Source organism: Carcharhinus amblyrhynchos, chromosome 15 (assembly GCF_965287045.1).
Source record: "Carcharhinus amblyrhynchos chromosome 15, sCarAmb.v2.hapA, whole genome shotgun sequence".
Lineage (NCBI taxonomy): Eukaryota > Metazoa > Chordata > Chondrichthyes > Carcharhiniformes > Carcharhinidae > Carcharhinus > Carcharhinus amblyrhynchos.
In genome coordinates this window covers 38537931-38562402 of record NC_137338.1, presented here as the reverse complement: position 1 = coordinate 38562402, position 24472 = coordinate 38537931, and the positions used below count along the sequence as shown (strand labels likewise).

The following is a 24472-nucleotide window of genomic DNA, read 5'->3' as shown; positions in this document are numbered from 1 at the left end:
TGAAAATTCATTTCTCAAGGTGCATTTTCTGCTAGTCTGAAGCACATCTTGATAGAGATGTGGTACAGAATAAAGTTCTCTTACACCAGAGGGCAAAATCGCATGATCTAGGATGACTTCTATGGTGCCAAAGCTGTCAAGTGAGGCAGCACAGTTTAGTCTGTATCTACATAGCTTCAAATCCACAACTTGAAAGTTATGTAAAAGTGTAAACTAGCTTTGTCATATCTGCTCAAGTATTAGGTCCTGAGGTGGTAGTGTTTCCTCTTTTTTTACTTCCTTCATTTCCTTTCCATCAGTTGAAGATAAAATTTAATTCAAAGCTGACAGCTTTTGTGGTGGATACTTGGTTACAAAATGCAACTGATCTGATTTGTGCTGCACTCTAAGTATTAGTTTAATTTCCACCTGGAACAGAAACTTACCCCTCTCGAACTGGCCATGACTGAAACTTTGAACTGATTTTTCAGCAAGTGGTTTTAATCTGTACTTCTGCCAGTCTTTTACATGGATTTGACTTGAACTTCAGATTTGGAGTGTTGGGGAATTTTGTATCATTCCTTGATGCATAATTTCTTGAAAACACAACTGGCTGTGAATGAGAACAGTCTTGCATGATGATGCTTGCAAGGCATTGAGCACTAGAGTATGGATGGGAAGCCTATATTTGATACATTGGCCTGTTCTCAGCTGGTGAGCTTGTATAGTGCTAGTCATAGAATTGTTTGCTCTTAAAGAAAACACTCAGTAGACATTGAAGTAGGAGTTTGTTTTGGAAGAGCTTTGAAGTCAATGATAGAACACATCTTTACACTGGCACATCAGCAAAGTTGGTCCTGAACAGTCATTTTGGGCACCTAAATTACTACTAGCTCAGTTGCAGCAGATTTCAATGGCCATATCCTTTTTTGACCCTGGATGCCAATGTTTTGTCATCTTTACACTCCCTACCACCCTCTGGAAGCTCCCAGCATCAGTGTCTGGTACTAGCTTTGAAAACCAGTTCCATAGCAGTGTTGTAATTGTGAACTTATCTAAAATGACAGGCTTTGGCTATGATAAAGATGGAGGATGGAGTAACAAGGAAGTCAGGGATCCATACAGCAGTTTTGGATCACGTGCTGATCGGGGAAAATCAAGTTTCTTCAATGACCGAGGAAGAGGAAGGTAAGCTGAATTTGATTCAAGTGACCTTTGTTGCTTTCCTGTCCAACTAATTTCATACGTAGTTTTAGTTTATAGTTTGATATTTGGCTTGTTTTTTCCATGCTTGAATAGAATGGCTATTCCTACCAATGAATGTCAATGAGTGAGTATATGTAGACTTGTAATGCTACTTCATAAGTCAGACCTGGTTGTTTGTATCCTTATTACTTGAACATTACTGGACTATTTTAATTTCGTCAGGTATGAGGACCGTGGCAGGGGAAATGCTAGTGACAGTGCCTATGATCACTTTGGAAGCCGCAATGACCGTGGGGGATATGGCCGACTGGATCGTGGTGGATTTGGATCTCGTGAAGGTGGTGGAAATAGCCGTTGGGTGGAGGACAAACGAGATGATGACGATTGGTCTAAACAGCTACCACCAAATGAACGTATGGAACAGTAGGTATTGAGTTCTTGTCTACGCAAAAGGGAACATTTGGCAACTAATTATGAACATAAAGGTAGCAAAAGATGGAGGGTTTAACATTTGTGGGACAGTTGGAATTACTGGAGGGTGATGGTGAGGCTGTAAACAAATTCAAACAGATTTATATTGGAGATGTTCCTGAATTGAGAATTAAGGCAGATGAGTGATCAGAATTTGAGCATAGGATGGTGGTTTTTTTTGAGGGGGCTAACAATACTCAATAAAAATTAAGTAGAGGAAATTGTGGACAGGCATCTGGCTGGCAGTTAAACAGGACAAACAATCAAGAGATTAGAGCAGAAACAGACTTGCTCCAAGTCTCTGTCTCGGTCAATGATCATGACTAATCTGATCCCCCACTTTCATGCCTTATTCCCTTGCTGACAAATATCTGTATCACAACCTTGCTGTGACAACTCCACCTCTGCAGCTCTGGTAAAGAATTTAAGGTTCAGTACCCTCAAATTCCTCATCTGCCTTAAAGGGTGACCCCTTATTCTAAGATTATTCTCCCTTGCTCTTAAACACTTGCATGGGGTGGGGTGGACAACCCCCTCAGCATCTACTGTCAAGCCCCATGAGATTCTTGTATGTCTCTAGAAGGTTGCATCATTCATTTAAATTCCAATGAGTACAGGCCCAGCCTATTTGTCTCATAACCTCTCTATTAGTCCCAATGTGACATGAGCTTTAGATGAAAATGACACTTTTTCTCTCTCTCTCTCTCTCACTCACTCACTCACTCACTCACTCACTCACTCACTCACTCACTCACTCACTCACTCACTCACTCACTCACTCACTCACTCACTCACTCACTCACTCACTCACTCACTCACTCACTCACTCACTCACTCACTCACTCACTCACTCACTCACTCACTCACTCACTCACTCTCTCTCTCTCTCTCTCTCTCTCTCTCACTCTCTCACTCTCTCACTCTCTCACTCTCTCACTCTCTCACTCTCTCACTCTCTCACTCTCTCACTCTCTCACTCTCTCACTCTCTCACTCTCTCACTCTCTCTCACACACACACACACACACACACACACACACACACACCCCATGTCCAATATTTTCAACTTGAGCAATTGATATTTGGTAGGGGTGAGGATATAAGTACATGTTGGTTTGCAGCAGTGCTGTGATCAAGAAAATGAAGGTCAAGACTGGTTGTTCTTGCTCTTTTTTAGGGAGTTGTTTTCTGCAAGCAACACAGGAATCAACTTTGAGAAATATGATGACATTCCTGTTGAAGCAACTGGTGCAAACTCTCCTCCTCATATTGAAACTGTAAGTAGTTCATTCAGTCCTTTGCCTCTTAAATTCTATTGTGGTTAAATGTTGCCAGTCTAAATTTGGAATGTAGTGCAATGGCAGCACCCAAGGAAAACCAGAATACATAAGAATTGTTGACAGCAGGGGAATTGAATTTATAAGCAGGTTTTCTCATGCTGACTGCAGTGAACTATTATTGGCAGTGTTGCCTTCATTTGCCTGTTGGGTCAAAACAGTAGCTGGAGGCATGCATAATTTTGTCCAGCTTTTGGCTTGAATTGTGTTATTTTAGTTCCAGGATGTAAACATGGGAGAAATCATAATGGGCAATATTGAGCTGAGTCGCTATGATCGTCCAACACCTGTGCAGAAACATGCGATTCCCATCATTATATCGAAGAGGGATTTGATGGCATGTGCTCAGACAGGCAAGTATAACTTGAAAGTTGTAAGTGCACGCAGTTTCAACAAATGCAGTTTGTTTAACTTAGACAATTTGTGGCCACCAAGAGTAATTTGGCATGTCAGTTCTTCATTCCTTGCTATCCCATTTATATTTGGCCACTCATGTAGGTAAACTTGTGCTGAGTTGCTTTAAAATGGAACACTTGCTCAGAAGTTTTGCCCAGACTTGTGCTTCAAGTAAATCTGCAATTTCACTTTAGAAGTGTAGAAGCAGCTTTTTTATTTGAGAATCACTGAAGACTGTTCATCTCTTTAACATGTCCACTTAAATTATGACTGATCTGGATATCTTGCCTGCATTGATTCTATTTTTCATATCCCATTGTATAACAAATGGGATTGGTTTTGAATTTCCAATTGGCCATTGGTTTTATCATTAGCCATTTCTGGATTAATAGTCTAATGTTCTAGGCACCCAGGTTCAAATCCCATCATGGAAGCTAGTCATGAATTCATAAAATCTGAATTCAATGAAAAATCTGGAATTGGGAATCTACTGATGACCATGAAACAACCATATGTTGGAAAGTCCCATCTGGTTCACTAATGTCTTTGAGGGAAGGAAATCTGTCCTCACCTGGTCTGGCCCACATGTGATCAAGGAGGAAATAGCGAGGCATCTTGAGGGGAATTGTTTGATAGAGCAGACGCAGCAGGGTTTCGTTAAGGGGAAGTCATGTCTGACAAATTTCTTGGAGTTCTATGAGGATGTGCCTAGGGTGGTGGGTAGAGGAGTGCTGGTGGATGAGGCCTGTCTTGAGTTTTCAGAAGGCGTTTGACAAGGTACCTCAAGAGGTTATTGCAGAAGGTAAGGGGGCATGGAGTTGGGGGTAGGGTGTTAGCTTGGATAGTGGATTGGCGTCAAATAAGAGGTAGAGAGTGGGGGTCAGTGGGTGCTATTTGGATTGGCAGTTAGTGACTAGTGGAGTGCCCCAGCGGTTGGTGCTGGGGCCTCAGCTATTTACCATTTATATAGATGATCTGGAGGAGGGAACTGAGTGTTTGGTGTCAATTTGCTGATGACACCAAGATTGGTGGAACGGCAAATTGTGTGGAGAGTGTGCAGAGGGATCTAGATAGGCTGGGCGAATGGGCCTGGAACTGGCAAATGGAATTTAATGTTGGCAAGTGTGAGGTGGTCCACTTTGGTAGGAATAATGGTAGGAAGGACTATACTTGCGTGGTGAAAAACTGCAGCATGCGACGGTGCAGAGGGACCTTGGGGTCCTTGTGCATGAGTCGCAAAAACCCAGCCTGCAGGTGCAGCAGGTGGTCAGGAAGGCTAATAGGATGCTGGCCTTCATAGCGAGGGGGATTGAATATAAAAGTAGGGAGGTCTTGCTGCAGCTGTATAGGGCACTGGTGAGGCTGCAGCTGGAGTACTGTGTGCAGTTTTGGTCGCTGCACTTACGCAAGGATATTTTGGCCTTGGAGGGAGTGCAGAGGAGGTTTACTTGGCTGATGCCGGAGTTGAGGGGGTTGAGCTATGAGGAGAGGCTGAATAAACTAGGCTTGTACTCGTTAGAGTTTAGAAGAATGAGGGGAGATCTCATTGAGACGTATAAGATGTTGAATGGGATGGATAGGATAGAGGTGGAGAGACTCTTCCCACTCAAAGGATAATAGGACTAGGGGGCACAGCCTCAAGATAAAAGGCGGGGGTGGTTTAGAACGGAGTTGAGGAGGAACTTCTTCACTCAAAGGGTGGTGAATCTCTGGAATTCTCTGCCCGTTGAAGTGGTGGAGGCTGCCTCACTAAATATTTTTAAGACGCGGGTTGATGGGTTTTTGATAAGCGAGGGGATTAAGGGTTATGGGTAGAGGGCAGGAAAGTGGAACTGAGCCACGACAGATCAGCCATGATCTTATTGAATGGCGGGGCAGGCTCGAAAGGCTAGATGGCCTACTCCTCCTATTTCTTATGTTCTTGTGACTCCAGAGCCACAGCAATGTGGTTGACTCTCAACTGCCCTTGTGCAACTAGGAATGAGCCAATAAATACTGGCCAGCCAGAGATGTCCACAAATGAATTTAAGTTGGACAATGAATCTGCACAATTTGAACTGATCTGGCACTCAAACTTTAACTAGAGCTTGATACAACAATATCACTGGTGTCCAGACACTACTCCATTAAAATCTTCTATCTCCTGCCCTTTAACCAATTCCCTCATAGGTTACCTCCAATTTATGCACTTGGGACTTTCTACAACTGAGCTATATTTCTGGAATGATGGATTAATGAAGGTTAAGTAGAGGATTAATGTATTTCACTATTTGATCAGATTTATTTGTTTATCTCTCTAGGCTCTGGCAAAACAGCAGCATTTTTGCTCCCCATTCTTAGCCAGATCTACGCAGAAGGTCCCGGTGAAGCTTTAAAGAATGCAAAAGCGCAAGCAAGTGATCTTGATATTTTTCAATTTTGAAATGACAATTTTCAATATCTGCACCCTTATTAATGCGTGTCTATTCTGACAGGATTCCTCTAAATATGGTCGTCGCAAGCAATATCCAATTGCTTTGGTTTTAGCACCTACCAGGGAACTTGCTGTACAGATATATGATGAATCCAGGAAGGTGAGGTTTTAAAATAGCTCTTGCTGTATTAATTTCACCAGAAGCTTTTTTACAAGAAGCTGACTTTTTTTTTTGTTGCAGTTTGCGTATCGTTCTAAAGTTCGTCCTTCTGTAGTTTATGGAGGAGCTGACATTGGACAACAGATAAGAGATTTGGAGCGTGGATGTCATCTCCTTGTAGCTACTCCTGGACGTTTAGTTGATATGATTGAGCGAGGCAAGGTTGGATTAGACTATTGCAAGTACGTTTGTTTTTATATAAAATGGTTTGTTTGATCTAATTTAATAGAAAACTGAATTTAATGCTCCCAATAGCAAACTTTAACAAGCGATGCGTTTTTCCATTGGGCAGCAAGATGTCGAATGCAAAAACCCACCTCTTGCTGCTTTTACTGTTAGTTCTACCTGTTCACAGCTCTTGAACCAAAGTATTCTCATTCTGTACTATTGACATCCTTGATGAGCAGGACAATCCATTTTGAATGCTGTGTTCTGATACCAAGCTTTTACACACTGGTGCACTCAAGTTTGTACTCCATTCTAGTTATCATACTAATTAATCTGACTCAGCAGAGTATTCCATCACATTTGACTTGTAGATGGTGAACAGGCTTTAAGAAATTGGAGGTGAATTATTCACTAGAGTTCTCAGCCTCCTTGACCTGTTATAGCCACAGTATTTCTGTTTGTTTCTAGTCAACGGTAACCCTCAGGCAAATGTTAGTGGGGGATGTAATAGTAACACCATTGAATCTCAATGAAAGATGGTTAGGTTCTTGTGTTGGAGGTGATCATAGCCTGGCACTTGTGTGGTATGAATGTTACTAATTAGCCCAAGCCTTGATTCTGCCCAGGTCATCTTTATGCATATGAATATTGATCAGTTTGGAGGAGCCAAGGGCAGTGAATATTCACACTTCTGACCTGATTGAGGGAAGGGTGTTGAAGTAGCTGAAGATTGTTTTGCCTAGAACACCACCTTGAGGAATTTCTGGAGATAATTGACTCCAAGCACGACTGTCTTCCTTTTGTGCTATGCATGACTCTAACCAGTGGAGCGCTGCCCCGATTCCCATTGACTCTAAGTACTGCCTTGATGTTGAGGGCTATCAGTCTCACCTCCCCTCGTTCAGGTCTTTTTTTGTCCATGTTTTGGATCAAGGCTGTAATGAGGTCAGGGACTGAGTGGCCCTGACACAACCAAACTGAGCATTAGTGAGCAGGTTATTGTGTGATGCTTAATCAATGCTATTTATTGTCACTGATTCAATTGATTGACCAGGTTGGATTTGTTCTGTACATGGCCAATTTTCTATACTGCTGGGTAGATGTCCATGTTGAAAACTATACTAGAACAGCTTGACTAAGGCAAATTCTGAAGCTCCCAAGTTTGTTATTGCCAGTAACATGGTCAACTTACAACAATTACAAAAGGCACGCGCCTCCCATCTTTTTGTCTAAGGTTATATTCTGGCAGGACAAAATCTCAAATGTAGTAGTCTTAAATGCAGAGTTCCCAAGTGTGGTGGCACTAATCAAATATAAGCAGCCTCAGTGAATTGGGTATATCATAGCATGAAAGATGTTTGCATACGTAAAGACCTTTCTGTGGCTGGAACTAAATGACCAGTGGAATGCCTAAGGCCATGCTTAAAGGATCCTTGCAAGTCTAACATGAATCCTGAAGCACTGGCACTCATCTGGGAATCACTAGCTGGCAAAAAGGGAAGATCATGTGTCTGCAGCTTTGCAACGCACCAATATCATAGACAGCATCAACTTCACAATCAGCACTTGGCTCTGGGATAGCCCTTTAGCAAAAATGTACCAAATGAAGACTGTCCACCTAAAGCTTATTTGCTGCTTGTCCATGCTGTGTCTTTGCAAAGATGCCAACTAGACATACTGAGTCAGCTAATGCTAAAAATGAATAAAAATTAGCAATGCTGATTAGCAATTTGTTCCCTAATGTGTTATCTGATGTCTTTTGGTTCTTAGCTGACCACAGGGGGTCTAAAGGATGGTATAATGGTTAACACTTGCCTCAGCACCAGGGGCCCAGGTTCAATTCTGGCCTTGGGTGACTGTGTGGAGCACTCCCCAATTCTGGGCAAGTGTTTGGCTGCTCTGGTTTCATCTCAGTCCAAAGCTGTGCAGGTTAGCTGGATCAGCCATGCTAAATTGTCCCTTAATGTCCAAAGTTGTGTAGGTTAGGGGGATTAGTCAACCAAATACATCGGCTTAGGGTGGGGATCGTATCCTGTACCACCAACAATCCCACCCAGGCCCTATCCCCATATCTCTACATATTTAACCCCTAATCCTGCTAACCTACACATCTCGGGACACCTAAGGGGCAATTTTAGCATGACCAATCAACCTAACTCTCATCTTTGGACTGTGGGAGGAAACCAGAGCACCTGGAGGATGGGCCTGGGTAAGATGCTTTGTTGGAGTTGGTGCAAGCTTGATGGGACAAACGGCCTCCTGCACTTTAGGGAATCAGATTCCAGTCACTTGCCATTCAGACCACTTAACATTAAGCATGCAAGGAATGTTTGTAGGATATTCTCAGCTTAAGTTTAAGCTGCTACCATTTTCTTCAGAGTTAAATGTTTTTTTAGGTATTTGGTGCTGGACGAAGCTGACAGGATGCTTGACATGGGATTTGAACCACAAATTCGCCGCATTGTTGAGCAAGATGCAATGCCACCAAAAGATGTGCGGCAAACTCTAATGTTCAGTGCAACGTTTCCAAAAGAGATACAGGTTTGTGATCGCAGTTAGTTGAGTAAGCATTTAATTTTCCCTGTGGCACAGGGCTAGATCTGACAGATGCTATGATTTTTTGCCATCTAAGCTGTTCCAACTGGGAAAACAGGGTTCAGTAATTTTGGGTCTGAAATACTCTTTTAATCTGGTTCCTTTTGTTGTGCTTCTACCTCAGCTGTTGCCATTGAATAATCTGTCTAAAGTTCTGAGAATGGTATCATCCAAAATGTCTTTGGAACAATGCCTGTTAATTTTACTCTCTACAATTAAATTAATGCTCCTAAAATCTGATTGTAATCTTTCCAGCAAGATCAACACATTGCTTGGTACAATAATTTGGCACTCATAAGTTTTCTTTTGTTTTGAGTTGATTTGTATTGGGAAATGGATTCCCCTTGGAGGTGATTGTCTGTAGCTGTTTATTCTTTGACTGCCTTGAATAAGTTGTAGTTGCTTGTGACCAGGGCTAACTAGGAGCAGCAGTATATTTGAAAGGTGGTATGAAGAAGCATCTCCTCAAGTAATTTGACTTGGTTCTCAAACTAGCCTCAATCACAGATGCACTGTCTTGTTATGCTGAGCAAATTAATTTTTCAAGTAAACCTTAACATTAGAGTATCCAAAAAAAAGCATAGTATTCCTTCCTCCTGACATCTGTCCTGCAGTGCCTCTTTTTGACTTCCAGCTTTGACATCTTGGCTGTGTTTTGTGCCTATATCCCTAAACGCTGATTGTGTGCCCAGTGCAGTGGAAAATAATGTGACTGCACAATAAAGTTATTCCCAGTAAACAGGCTGCTTACATTGTGTAGAGGTAGCCAGACTTGATCATTTTTATTTAAGCAAGACAATTGGTGCTATACATTGAAGTAATGTGCAGTAATAGTTTCACTCACTAATAATGAGCTGCTTATTAGTGTATTTAGTAAAATAATAGCTGGTGAGCTAAAACCTTAATGGTATGTAAGTATTTGGACAGACTTTTGGACTTGATTTTGAATATTTTTGAATAAGTATTGGTGTGAAGTATTAAGACTTGTAATTTTGCTTCATTTTTAAAATGATCCATTTTGACCCTTTTTCCTTGTGCATGTCCCTCAGATACTTGCTCGTGACTTTCTTGATGAATACATATTTTTGGCTGTTGGTCGTGTGGGTTCCACCTCTGAAAACATAACCCAGAAAGTAGTTTGGGTGGAGGAACAAGACAAGCGCTCGTTCCTATTGGACCTCTTGAATGCCACAGGTAAATGTAACTCAGACTTTAAAACAAAAACACTGCTGATTGATCTCCAGCTTGATTTTAGTATCTGCAGATAGGAAGGTGGCGAATCTTACTATTTTAAGGAGGGAGAGAAAACTATGAACTGCAGACTTATTAGCCTGACATCAGTAATAGCAAAGAAGTTAGAATCTAAGCAATGTGATGGCAGGGCACTTGGTAAATAACTGGGTGGGATTGAGTGATGCAAAGATGCTTCAGGCATTTTTGAGAGGCTAAGAATGTGAGCACAAGTTTAGCTTATGAAATTCCATGTGGAAAGATCAGAGGTTGTCTACTTTGGTACAACAGAAATTGATAATCTTACATAAATGAGAAATTGGGAAGTGTTGATGCCAAAGGAACCAGGGTGTCCTTCTGAGCCTTTGAAAGCTAACATGCAAGTGCAGCAAGCAATTAAGGCAAATGGTATGTTGGCTGTCTTGAAAGTTTAAATAAACTGGACTTTATTGACTGGAGAATGAGGTAATCTCATTCAAACGTAAACAAGTTATTTGGTGCTGAATAGGAGATGCAGAAAGGATGTTTTTTTGTGGTAGGGCCAGGGGGTCTAGAACTTGGGGCACAGTTTCAGAAGAGTAAGCTATTTAGGGCAGAGATGAGAAATTTTCCCTGCCCTGGAGGGCTGTGGAGGCTCATGGCTTCCTACATATTTAAAAACATCAAGGGCTATGGAGACAGTGCAGGAAAGTGGTGTTGAGGTAGATCAGCCATGATCCTATCAAGTGGCAGGACTCGAAAGGATTGGTCTATTCCTTCTGAGCCATGATCCCATTGACTGGCAGGGCTTGAAGAACTGATCTATTCTTTCTCTCGTTATTTTGTTCCATTCCATATTAAAACTTGAGGTAGCAGTATATTAAATAAAAGTATCATCTTTCCTCCCCAATTGTCATGAGATAGGCTTTTTTGACTTTTTTCTTTCACTATTGTAGTTTGTCTTTTAGATTTGACTTCAAACCAGATATTATCCTTCATTACATGATATTTGTTGTTTTTTAGGGAAAGATTCTCTTACACTGGTCTTTGTGGAAACTAAGAAGGGTGCCGATTCATTGGAGGATTTCCTTTACCGTGAGGGTTATGCTTGTACAAGTATCCATGGTGACCGTTCTCAGAGAGATAGAGAAGAGGCTTTGCATCAGTTCCGTTCTGGAAGATGCCCAATCCTGGTTGCCACTGCGGTATTTTCAAAATTATTGGGTTATACTAATTTGCAGTTGAGCTTATTTTTAATTTTGCTTTGTATATTCCCAGCTTAATACCTAAGATTAAAGGTGATTTTTAGTGTCAGCCAGATAATCAGTGGAATTGAGTGTTATTAGTACTGATTTAAATAAAATATAACATTGTAATTGACAGGTTGCAGCTCGTGGACTTGACATTTCTAATGTCAAACATGTTATCAATTTTGACCTACCCAGTGACATTGAGGAGTATGTGCATCGCATTGGGCGAACTGGTCGTGTTGGCAACCTTGGTATGTTGCATTAATTGAAGTAGTTGCCGGAATGTATTTAAGTGGTTTTAGTACATGTTAGCATGTCTTGCTTTAGTCTTCAAAATAAAATGTGGTATTTTTGCATGCATTTAAGTTACTTTGTTTCTTAGGTCTTGCCACTTCATTCTTTAATGAGAAGAACAGCAATATTACTAAAGATCTTCTGGATCTGCTTGTGGAGGCTAAACAAGAAGTACCATCCTGGCTAGAGAACCTAGCATATGAGCAGCAGCATAGGAGTACTGGCCGTGGACGATCAAAGAGGTAAACCACAAGCCAAAAAAAGCTATATTCTTTCAGCATTTCCTCTATTCATTCACCTTTCCAGTTTATTAAACCATGAAGTGGGTCTTTTACTTTAAAAGTTTGTCAGGTCACCCTTTAATTTGAGGGGTTTGACGAGTTGACCAAAAATTTCTACTTGTGGGTGAGATCAAAATTAAGGATCCAATAATATGAGAATAACTAATCCACAAAGTATTCAAGAAAACTTTCAACTATAATGTTTTGGATGGTGGGAGTGGTGTTTGGCAAGAAGGGTTGAGAGCTGGGGAGTTGGACAGCTGAATGGGGGTAAGTCAGCAGGTGAAGGGCTTCATTCAAAACTAGCCTTTTGCCATCCCTATTTCCCTTCAGAAGGTGGGGATTTACTGCTGCAGTCCACATTGTATGAACTCCCACAGTTAAGGGGGTGATGGCTGAGTGATCTTAAAAAGAACAAAGAACAACCCAGCACAGGAAACAGGCCCTTCGGCCCAACGAGCCTGCGCCGCTGCATCACCCTACACCTATTCTACCCTGCATGTCTACGAATGGAACCCTACTCAGTCAGATTCAGGGAAGAAAGTGTCAATTTGGTAAAAACCGATTAGCCTAAGAGCACATCTTTGGGGTGTGGGAGGAAACCGGAGTGCCCGGAGGAAACCCACGCAACCACAGGGAGAATGTGCAAACTCCCACAGACACAGGCCCAAATCCATGTGTCTGCACAGCCAGCAGTGCTAGTCACTGAGCTGTTGCGGCGCCCGTCTACCGGTCCAGGATCAAGCACTCACACCAACATGAAGTCCTAGGCCACTCCTGGACTTCCAAGAGCAGCCCATGCACGACCCGCCGTGTGCATGCCCCTCGCTTGACACGAGGTGGACCTCCACCTGTGGAATAAAGACAAAAAATATTAATCATACAGCCTGCCCTTCCGGTGTCTCCCGAGGTTTAACCCTATTTAATAGCCCCTACCATATCCCTCCATTCTCGTTTCACTCATGTGCCTATCTAACTGCATCTTAAACGAGTCCAACGTTCCTGCCTCCACCACCCCACTCGGTAGCGCATTCCGGACCCCCACAACTCTCTGCGTAAAGAACCTTCTTCTCACCTCCAAATTATACCTCCCCCACCCCCCTCACCCTTAAATGATGACCTCTCGTGTTCGTACCCAGTCTAGGGAGCAGTCTCTCACTATTAACTCTATCTATTCCCTTCAGTATCTTATATACTTCTATCATGTCCCCTCTCAATCTCCGTCTTTCCAAGGAGAATAGCCCCAGTTTCTTCAATCTCTCCTCGTAACCCAGTCCCCCCCATGCCAGGCAACATCCTGGTAAACCTCCTCTGCACCCTTTCCAGAGACTCCACGTCCTTCCGGTAGTAAGGTGACCAGAACTGGACACAGTACTCCAAATGCAGTCTAACCAACGTTCTGTACAACTGAAGCATTAGACGGCAGCTTTTATACTCTATGCCCCTTCCTATAAAGGCTAACATCCCATAAGCCTTCCTAACAACGTTCTCCACTTGTGATGCAACCTTCATGGATTTGTGAACCTGCACTCCCAGGTCCCTCTGTATGTCTATACTCCTAATCGGCCTACCTTTTATCACATAGCTCCTCTCTGCATTATTCCGTCCAAAATGCATCACCTCGCATTTGTCAGGATTAAATGCTATCTGCCCACTGCACCAACCTATCTATATCCTGTTGTATCACCTGACAATCCAGTTCCGTACCCGCCAACCCTGCCATCTTGGTGTCATCAGCAAACTTGCTGATCACACCACCTACGCCCTCTTCCAAGTCATTTATGTAGACTACAAAGAGGAGAGGTCCCAGTACTGAGCCCTGCAGCACACCACTGGTCACTGGCCTCCAGCCCAACAAGGTCCCCTCCACAACTACCCTGTCTCCTATTTCCCAGCCAGTTCTCAATCCACCTAGCTACCTGGCCTCGTATCCCATGCGCCTTAACCTTTTCTACCAGCCTACCGTGAGGGACTTTGTCAAACGCCTTACTGAAATCCATATAGATGACATCAACGGCTCTCCCATCGTCAACCGTTTTTGTCACCTCAAAGAATTCCACCAGATTCGTAAGGCAAGACCTCCCTCTAACAAAGCCATGTTGCGTATCCCTAATCAGATCGCAACGCTCCAAATGCTCATACATCCTACCCCTAAGTATTTTTTCCATTAACTTCCCTACCACCGACGTCAAACTCACCGGCCTATAATTCCCAGGGTTATCCCTACTACCTTTTTTGAACAACGGGACCACATTTGCTACCCTCCAGTCTTCTGGGACCTCACCTGTGTCCAAAGAGACAAAGATGTGCGCCAGAGGCCCAGCAATTTCATCTTTCGCCTCCCTAAGCAGCCTGGGATAAATACCATTAGGCCCCGGAGCTTTATCCGTCCTTAAGCTACCTAAAAGCCCTAGCACTTCCTCTCTCGTAATAACTATATCCTGCAACTGAACCTCTGCTCCCTCCCAAGAGACCGCACGATTCCGAACCCCTCTCCTTCGTGAATACCGACGCAAAGTATTCATTCAGGAGCTCCCCCATTCCCTCCGACTCAATACACAACTCTCCACTCTTGTCCCTAAGAGGACCAATTTTCCCTCTAACTACTCTCTTGCCTCTAATATAGGAATAAAATGCCTTAGGATTTTCCTTAATCCTACCAGCCAAAGCCATCTCATGCCCTCTCTTCGCCCTTCTAATTCCCCTTTTTAGCTCCCTCCTACTCTCTATATTCCTCCAGCGCACTCTCCATTTGTTTTGACATACGCCTCCCTCTTCTTCCTGACCAAGTCTTCCCCGTAATCCACGGCTCTCTAATCCTATGTTTCCCATCCTTTCGCTTAACCGGAACATACCTCCCCTGCACCCATTTCATTTTGTCCCTAAAAGCCTCCCACTTGCCAACCGTGGACTTGCCAGCTAACAGTCCCTCCCAATCAGTTTGCTGCAGCTCCCTCCTAATCCTGCCATATCTCGCCTTTCCCCAGTTCAGCACACTCCCGTTCGGACGGCACTCGTCCCTTTCCATTGTTATCCTAAAGTAGACAGACTTGTGGTCACTGTTCGCCTACCTCTACCTCACCCACCTGTCCGGCTCGTTTCCCAACACTAAATCCAGTATAGCCCCTCCCCTAGTTGGGCTAGTTACATACTGTTCTAGCGATCCTTCCATAACACATCTCACAAACTCCTCTCCCTCCGTACCCCCAGCTCTAGGCCCCCTCCAATTCACTCCGGGAAAATTAAAATCACCCACTACAACCACTCTATTCTTCCTGCACCTGTCCAAAATGCCCCTGCAAATGCCTTCCTCCACTGACTTTGGGCTGTTGGGTGGCCTATAGTACACCCCTAGCAATGTGATCTCTCCCTTTTTATTCCTCAACTCCACCCACAGCGACTCAATCCCTATCTCTTCCATATCGTCCTCCCTCTGCACTACTGCGATGTTTTCCTTGACTAACAGTGCCACCCCTCCACCTCTCTTCAACCATCCTCTGTCACACCTAAAACACCTGTACCCAGGGACATTCAGCTGCCAGTCCTGCCCTTCCCGTAACCACGTCTCCATTACAGCCACCACATCTAACTGCCTCACAAACATCAAGGCCCTAAGCTCATCCGTTTTCCCTGTCACACTCCTAGCATTGAAACAGACACAGTTCAACCCACAAGTGCCCCTCGGAACCACCACCTCCCTTATAATTTTCCTTTCACCCGACTCTCTCCCAGCCACCTCCCCACCCCCTCCCTATTAGTTTAAATCATTCGTGAACACCCCAGCTAACCTCCCTGCTAAGACACTAGTCCCCCTCCCATTCAAATCCTCCCCACCCCTCCTGTACAATTGCCTTTCTCTCCTAAACACCTCCCAGTGATCCACATAAGTTAAACCCCTCTACCCTACACCAGTCCCTCAACCATGCATTCAACTGCATGATCTCGTCATTCTTAGCCCTGCTCGTACTCGGCAGCAACCCAGACAGTGCCACCCTGGAGGTCCTGCTCTTTAGTTTGGCCCCCAACTCCCTAAATTGCCTACGGACCTCTCCCCTACTCCTCCTTCCTATATCCCCCTCCCCTACGTGTACTATGACTTATGTACTTATCACTTAACTAAATCCAGAAACTCGTCTAATGTTCTGGGGACTGGTGTTTGAATCCTGCCATGCCAGATGGTGGAATTTGAATTCAGTAAAAATCTGGAATTAAGAATATACTGATTTCCATGAAACCGTTGCTTCTGGTTCATGTCCTTCGGAGAAAATTTCCCATCCTTATCTGGTCTGGCTTACATGTGACTCCAAAGCCACAGCAATGTGGTTGACTTTCAACTGCCCTCTGAAAAGGGTGACTAGGGATGGGCATTAAATGCTTGCCAGCCAGTGACACCCATATTCTGTGAATATTTAAAATGATGGGAAGTTCCAGGATTTTGACACAATGGCATAGTACCAAGTCAGGATGTGTGGCATGGAGAGGAACTTGCAGATGTTGGTGTTCCCTTGCATCATCTGCTCATGTCCTCAGGTGGTAAATGTGCTTTTGGAAATTGCATTCTGTAGATGATACACTGGAGTGGCATTCACATGGGCAGCTTTGTCCTGGATAGTACCGAACTTGTTAGAGCTGCACTCATCCAGGCATTTGGAGAGTATTCAATCAGTGTGATTTTAAGATGGCTGTAAATGCCCTTTGCACAAATGTGCTGGTCTCCCCCCATTGAAAATGTGAATATTTGTGGAGCCATTCTTCCTGTTTAACTGTCCATAGCATTCACCTCTGAATATGACAATTGTGGATCTTAGTTCTATCTATTGCATACTGCTTTCCCTGCTTGGCATAAAAGTAGCCCTTTTGTAGTAGCTTCCAGCGTGCTTCTGGCATGCTCTTCCGCACTCCTCATTAAACCACTGTTGATCCCCAGTTTGGTAATGGTGAAGTTGGGTTACAGATTGTGGTTGTATGCAATTCTACCAATGGCCCACAGTGCCTCATGGATGTCTAGTTTTGTGTTGCTAGATCTGTTCAAAATCTATCCCATTGAGAACTTTGGAAGTGCTAAACCAATGATGGGGGAGGGAATCCTATGTCTTCAAGAACTGCAGTGGTCCCTTCTCCCAGTGCTGTCACAGACACATCCACCTGTGACAGTAAATGATAAGAATGAGGTCAGGTGTTCCCCTTGCTGCCACCTGCAGACCAATCCAGCAGCTGCATCCTTTAAGGCTTGGCCAGTAGTGTGCTCAATCAGTATTGGTGCTGCTGGCATTCTTGGAAACTCTTGTGCCCATGACTCCCTCAGTGCTTGCTCCAAATGTTGTACAACATGAAATGCTGATTCAGATGGTGATCAGGCAGTCCCCTTCCTTATGTTTGACCTCCTGCATTGAGATTTCACGAGTTTCCTCCTGACTGTACATGTACTGGTGGATAGTGATGTTGCAATTTTGTCTGACTGTTGTTTCACAACTTACCTGTGGGACAGTCCTCCCAATTTTGGAAAAGGCCCCCAGATGTTAACAAGGAGGGCTTTTGCAGGATTAATCAGGTGTGCTTTTTTTGGTGCTGAGGTCATGTTTTGTTTTCCTTTTGTAGTGGTTTGATACAACAGATTGGTTAAGTTAAGCACCTGCCACATTGCTGGGGGTCTGAAGTTGTACGTAAGCAGGACCAGACAGGGATAGTAGATGCCTTTTCCTGAAGGGCAGTAGTAAACCGGATGGTCACCATTAGACTTTTTTACTTCCAGATTTATTGATTTGAATTTGGGATTTGAACCTCTCCCCTGAAGCATTACCCTGGACCTCCTGGATTGCTGGTCCAATAACATTACCAATGTGCCTTCCCATTACACAGGATGAAGTCGGTACTAACTGCATTGAATGCTGAGATTTGTTAAATAATTGTAAAGGCACTCCCTGGATTGCTGTATTTACCTGTTTAGTTTAGTCTTTTAACTTGATTAAAACAGCTAACTCAAATGTCGATACAGCAAGCTCCACTGTTCTCCTGAGGTAAGGCATTTCAATTTGTAGCAGTCATACCACTTGCCTGGAATATGTTCACCACCTGGCCATTTCAAAACATCTCCCACTTCCTGTAGAGCAGCAAGTTTATGAAATTGAGCACTTCACCCAATGTGTTCTTGTTGAATTTGTTTAATCTTGAGACTTGTAGCCAATACAGGTCAACAGTGCAATTCTAAGTGACTTTCCATATTATGGATTTGCTATTTGTTTAATTTTTTAATTGAATGCTTCATGCTGATTTTTGGCTTATGGATAAAGATGTTTTAGTGAAATGAATTTGGTGACCCCATTCAATGATGACATTGGTATAAAATTGATTTTTGATCTATACTGTAATTACCATGAAGATGAACACTTGTCACAAATATTCTAAACTTCACTGCAGTTGAGTAAACCAATGCTGCTTTTCCTGGTTAATTTTATATTTCAGTCGGTTTGGAGCGGGATTTGGTGCCAGGGATTATAGGCAGACCAACAGCAGCTTCAATACCCGTGGAAATCGCAGCACTGGCCACAGTGGACCCAGAGGATATGGAGGTGGTAAGTTATCTGCTGGGTTTTTATTTGATTTTACTCAAAAATACAATGTGCAGATGTGGGGGAAGAGATAAACAGTCTACTTTGCACATCTGTACAGTGCACAAACAATATTTTTCACTATGCTAATACATGTGGCAATTTTTAAATCCAAGTTGCTAGCAATGAAAGATTTTGTCTGTTTTTGACCATTTTGTATGTTCAGTTTGAGATTGCTGGTTACTTATGCTAATTAACTCAACACAATAGAACTTAAAAACATTAAAAAGGTTGAATACTAAAATGATTAAAGGTTGCCTTAGATTTGGAGCTAAAACTCACCAGTTTTTTCTTTGAATATTTCAAATTCAAATTTCAGCTGTCAAAGTAGCCATATAATATCCCTTAAGCTTGTAGATGGGGTTACACCTGTTCCATTTCTGCAAATTCAACCTTGAACAGGAGAGCAGAGCAAGTTAATCTTGCATTATGCTTTCCCATCGAGACATTTGCCTGGCTCAACTGACCATAGTAATACACAAATGTATTTGTCAGTAGCCACTCCCCACTGTGCGATCAGTAACTCATCCTCATGCCCAGCATTCAATCTGTTTCAGCATCCATTCCAGTGAGTCTAGATAGTGATATGACTCCCAAAAGGGTCTGGGTAGAGACCAGTAGAGCAATCTGATTAACTTTTTTCCTTTTTACTCATGGTGTTAAGCCAATTGCTAGTTCATTAGTCAGTGTGCACAGTAAAACAATTCTCTCATTTGAACACATTTGTTTTCCAGGTGGCTATGGAAATTATTACAATGCTGATGGATATGGTGGAGCTTACAACTCCCAGGTGGATTGGTGGGGAAACTGAAGAATATATTGCAGTGGATGCCACCTTGCCAAACAAGCTAAATGGAAACCACATGTAACTGAGCCAGACTATACCTTGTGTAGCTTCAAGAACTCACAGTACATTACCAGCTGTGATTCTCTGGATTTTTTTAAAGGGAGCTCAAATGCAAAGAGAAAGCAGTAGCAGAGGAACACAAACCCTAGACCATGGAGAAAATGTGGCCATAAACAGCACTAGAATATTGGCTATAGGTGTTTAAACTGTGTGCTGTGTTTAAGTTTATTTCTCTGTAACTGAGGATCATTTGTATGTTAATGTACTGTGCCTTTATAGAGGAACTTTTATTTTTGATGTCCTACTGGTTCATTGGGCCTGAGTTCTCACAATCATTCTCTAGCACAATCTGAGAGAGACTTGGGCAAAACAAACCTTGGCAGAAGCAGGGTGAAATGGCTTTTGGTCATTTACCCAGTTGCACTTAACATTGTTACAAGGCTGAAAATAAGCAGCAACCTCCATTACGGCCTTGACATGCGTGACCTGTAATGACAACTTTGGGGCATTTGCAGCATTCTGATCCCTAGTGTAGGGAACCGATGTTGCTCACTCTATCCTGGATAGATACCTGTTGGGGACATGGTAGTTTTACAAGCCATTCCAACAATGTGTACAGTGTCAAGTTTTAATACTGCTGTTTCAGATTACTACACCTAAGCAAATGCAAAGTTAAGAAAACTTGACATCTAGTAACTTGACGACATTTAAAGGCAGCTAGTTAACTAATTCAGGCTTGCCTGGAGTGGGCAGAAAGTAGCTAGGAATGTATTTTTTTAGGGGATTTTGAAAACTTGAAGTTTTAAAATATGGATGAAAATCCCATCCATTAGAAATCTTAATGCCTGCCGTATTTAAAAGGAAATTTGAAATTTCAGAATGGCTAAATGGACCACTGCACCGAGTGACTGTACAGGCGGACTCGGCTGATTTTGGTCTGATACGCATGCTAGTGTTGTTTTTTGGTCAAGGGGAACGAACAGAAAGATCTCTGCAGCAGGCTTCTTTACTGAAAAAAAAATTACATTTGTGTATATTCAAGCTGCGTTACAAAGTTCAGAAAAGCCGCATTTAACTGTTTACTGTAGATTCTGTAAAGTTGCTCCACTAGGGTCTGAAGTTTGATGCTTGGAGATCACAGAGAATGGAAATGTACACATTACTGCACAAGGTGCCAACGCTGGCAATCGATCGCATATCCACTACAGCATTGTGGTGTGGGTTTCCTTTTGCACTGTCCATTATGTGGACGAATTGTCAGTTTAATCCGCTAAATCTGGCCAAAGATGAGTTTTCCCACCTGTTATTAAATGTCAAGCTGCGCAATGCTGCAGTCGGGTGAGTTGACTTCAAACTGCCAAGATAGGGTAGTTTTTTCCTTAGCTTAAGTGGCCAGACTGCCAGTATAAAAACTACTGGAAATCTTAGGTGGAGAATGAACTGAAAAGTAGCAAAAGAACTTATCAAGTGCAATACATCTAAGTGTGTTGTGCCTTCTTGTACTGAAATTCTCATCAATGGAAAGTAGATGCACTGACAGTATTGAGCTAATCTCTTGTGATGAATGGTGCTATACAGGTAGGTTTAGGCCCTTATACATTGTGCCCATCAGGTTTTATATAAGAGATCTAAATACCTTTAACAAATTTATTTTAATGCACATTCAGAAAGAATATTTTATATACAGATGTCTTGTCTTGCATGCATTTTCTTGAACCTCCAAGTCTTTTTTTGCAGTGATTGTCAAACGCAGCTTAGTTAGAAGGGGAGGGGGTGGGAAAGAGGCTAGATACCAAACCAGGACAATTTTGGGACCATGGGGGTCTAACAGTTGGGAATTAACTATTTGCACACAACAGATCTAGGTATTTTTGCTGCTAGTTTTGTGTAATATTTATTCATTTGACAAATATTTAATTTTTGTGTTTTTGTTTTGTAAGCCTAAAAGTGATTCTTTGAAAGTTCATAGAAAACCCGAAAAAGTAACTTGACCAAAAGACAGTCCAAAAACACTGGCACTTGAATGTTGAATGTCAACGTATGCGTGAATATATATATACATATATTTCGGGGTAGCGTGAGCTCTTATTGTTAAGGTCATATTGGACCCAGAGTCAGAAACTGAACCACAACCCACTGCCGGCCTCGATTGCCGCTAATTCCCATTGTCCTATCAAATTTATTCATGTGGGTAATTTGATCAAAACTGAAATAAAATATGCCAAGGTTTGGACAGAGTTTCTTAAATTCTAGAGGAAAATGTTTAGAAAATGGCAAAATGTTGAGGTACTCCAATTTGTTTTTTTATGTTAGTGAATGTCTGGCAAAGAGCAAATTTAATACATGTGGTTATCAATTTATTGTTGCATTTAGTTGCATTTGTGTATTAAGTGACTTGGGTATTCAACTTGACACTTCTAAGCAAGTGGTAGTTTTTAGACCTAACATTCATATGGTAGAAATTCCCTTCATGCTGTAACTTGCAACAACATAACTATTGCGGTGCATGAATGTGTCCAGTCTTGCTCAGTGTATTGAATACCTTTTAGTCACTGTAGATCTAGAATTTGCTTTCTCTAGTTTAGATGCTATGCTCTACATTGCACGAGAAGACACAGCAGTGCATTTACTTGTATGATTTTATCAATAAAAGGTTTGAGCTGCATCAACTAATGGTTTTTGTGCTGACTTGTGGGAATGGAGAATGAAAATTTAAACTAAAGTTTCAACCTACAACTGTCAATCTAAAGTTTCAGACTTCAACATTTTAAAAACTAAGGCTTGCTGGCAGTCCACTAGCTTGGAGGTAACTTTTGTTTTTTATTCTGATAATGTAACAAATGGACATACAGTGCATCACTTTAAAAGAAAATTCTTCAGGATGTAGCCATATTGATAGGCAAACATTGTTGCCCATCCCTAATTGCCTTTCAGAGTGGGATAACCATTTAACTTGAATTCCTTCAATCCATGTTATACATACACCCTGAAGTCTTGGAGTTCTGGGATTTTTGACTCCACAACAAAGAACAGCAATAGATTTCCAGGTGAGAGTAGTGTGATTGAAGTGAGGCTGATGGCAGTGGTTAGCACTGTGACAGGAGTTCAATTCTGGCCTTGGGTGACTGGAGTTTGCACATTCTCCCAGTGTCTGCATTGGTTCCCTCCAGGTGCTCTGATTTACTCCACTCAAGATGTGTGGGTTAGGTTGACCATGCTAAATTGCTTCTTAGTGTCGGGATTAGGGTAAATACATGGGATTGTGGGGATAGGGTCTTGTCAGTGCAGGCTGGATGGTTTCCTGCACTGTAGGGATTCTATGGACTTGTAAACCATACTCCCATGCACTCATAGCTCTTGGTAAGAGATGGTAGTTTGGAAGATGCTTTTGATAAAACTGGCAAATTGGCTCCAGTGCCTCTTGTAGATGCAGCTGTGGTGCACTTGATGTAGGGAGTGAATGAGTTATCAATCGAGCAGTTACCTTGCCCTGAATGGTCAGTTTTGTAACTGCATTGGTTGTCCAGTTTTTTGCATGTAGGTGTGGATCACTTCATTATCTATAGTTGCAAATGAAACTGAATACTGCAATCATTGGGGAACATTCCCACTTCTCACTTTTGAAGGACAACCATTTAGAAGCAGTTGAAGGTAGGTGGGACATAGGGTACATCACCAATGTCCTGGGTGGATATGATTCAATTCTCACAGCAGCTGCTATCTTTGTGCCGATTAAGAATCTAACCAGTGGAGAGTTCCCTTGATTCCCATTGTCTCCTGTTTTGCCAGGACTCGATGCTGAATTTGGTCAAATGTTGCCTTTATTTAGGATTGTTTCCTCATCTGGCATAGAGGTCTAGAGCAGTGGAACCCAAGCTAAATATCCATGAGCTTCTGTTAGGTGTTAATGCTGTGCTCAGCAGACTAATGGGGCAGTAGTTGGCTAGATGAGATCTGTTTTTATGGATAGATTATATCTGGCCAATTTTCCAGTTGAGTCATTTCCAGAATTGCAGTTGTACTGGAAAACTTTGCCAGAGAAGTATCTAGTTCCAGAGTGCACATCTTCAAGCATTGCAGTTGGGATTAGTTTTGCTGTATCCAGTCTGTTAAACCACTTAGGGAGCCAAATTGTCTGACCAGAAATGGTTGGAATCTTTTGGATATACCATCCCTGTTACCTTTGCAATGCTGGCTGATGGTTTCAAAACCATCAGCTATCTTTTGCGCCAATAATTGCCTTGAGGATGGAATTGCTCATGAAACCTTTGTTATTTAGAATTGAGTTCCTAGTAGACACTAGTTTATCACAAATATGCTTTTAAAACAGTTCTCAGCTGTAGTAACATTCTTCTAAAACATTCCCAAATTTAGATATTAAACCCTAGCTTCCTAGTTCATTAGACTATTCAGCATAGAGTTTAAGCAAAAACTTAAATTGTTCTTTTAATTTTCCCATTTGTTTGGATTATCATTTGCAGCCTGTGGGGAAAACTCCTTAGCGGCTTTGGCCTAATAAAAGGCAATAATTAAAAGGTCATTTTCTATCAGGCAGTAACTAAATGGGCAAATGTTTAAGTGAATAGCTGAGAGAACTGCACTTAATTCCAAGGTTGTATGCTTGTTTGGGAAGTGGTTACAGGAATAGGCCCTCCTTCGCTTGGTTGTGCACTTAAATTACACTTGGCCTGTCTTGACTCCATTGTGGTTCCTTATCTCAATGTCCTTACCTGTCACATCCATTAGTCCCTGTTAATGCACCAATTGTACCAGCAACCACAACATTTTGGAGGGCATTCCAGATTTCTAGTGCCCTTCTATGGAAAATGTACCTTCCTAATTTCTCATTTTGTTCTGAAATTCCACCAGAACCCTGAAGTAATGGCAACCTTTCCATTGACATTTTAAACACTGCTCACGTTAACCAATAAATCATGCTTGAAGTCTTATTCTAATTAGTTCTTTTGCTTTTAAATTACCATGAACTGAAGCATCTGGTAGCTGTTGAGGTGATGAATACACAAATCATGAAGTGAGGGTATTCTAGATAGCTTGCAAGGTACAAGAAAACAGTGGATGATAACACATGTTTTACTATATTCCCAGTAGTACCTGTCACAATTGAGACACAATCCAGGATTGATCAGTAGTTTGTAAACTCACCCACTGGGAAATAGGTGTTCAGCCTCGGGTGAAGAT

General features: G+C 42.3%; 1 protein-coding gene across 2 annotated transcripts in view; it reads left to right on the top strand.

Moving 5' to 3' along the window:
• Nucleotides 1–21942, top strand: part of ddx3xa (DEAD-box helicase 3 X-linked a) — a 45455-nt gene extending 23513 nt beyond the window's left edge. For both annotated transcript variants that reach the window (XM_080203843.1, XM_080203845.1), the window contains 14 exons: nucleotides 1047–1167; nucleotides 1408–1608; nucleotides 2833–2932; nucleotides 3210–3345; nucleotides 5689–5780; nucleotides 5863–5961; nucleotides 6043–6203; nucleotides 8586–8730; nucleotides 9834–9978; nucleotides 11017–11198; nucleotides 11377–11494; nucleotides 11626–11779; nucleotides 18281–18390; nucleotides 19161–21942. In XM_080203843.1, coding sequence (XP_080059969.1) covers nucleotides 1047–1167; nucleotides 1408–1608; nucleotides 2833–2932; nucleotides 3210–3345; nucleotides 5689–5780; nucleotides 5863–5961; nucleotides 6043–6203; nucleotides 8586–8730; nucleotides 9834–9978; nucleotides 11017–11198; nucleotides 11377–11494; nucleotides 11626–11779; nucleotides 18281–18390; nucleotides 19161–19237 — 1841 coding nt within the window. In that variant the 3' untranslated portion in view covers nucleotides 19238–21942. The remainder of the gene's footprint in view (nucleotides 1–1046; nucleotides 1168–1407; nucleotides 1609–2832; nucleotides 2933–3209; nucleotides 3346–5688; nucleotides 5781–5862; nucleotides 5962–6042; nucleotides 6204–8585; nucleotides 8731–9833; nucleotides 9979–11016; nucleotides 11199–11376; nucleotides 11495–11625; nucleotides 11780–18280; nucleotides 18391–19160) is intronic.
• The last annotated feature ends 2530 nt before the right edge of the window (nucleotides 21943–24472 follow it).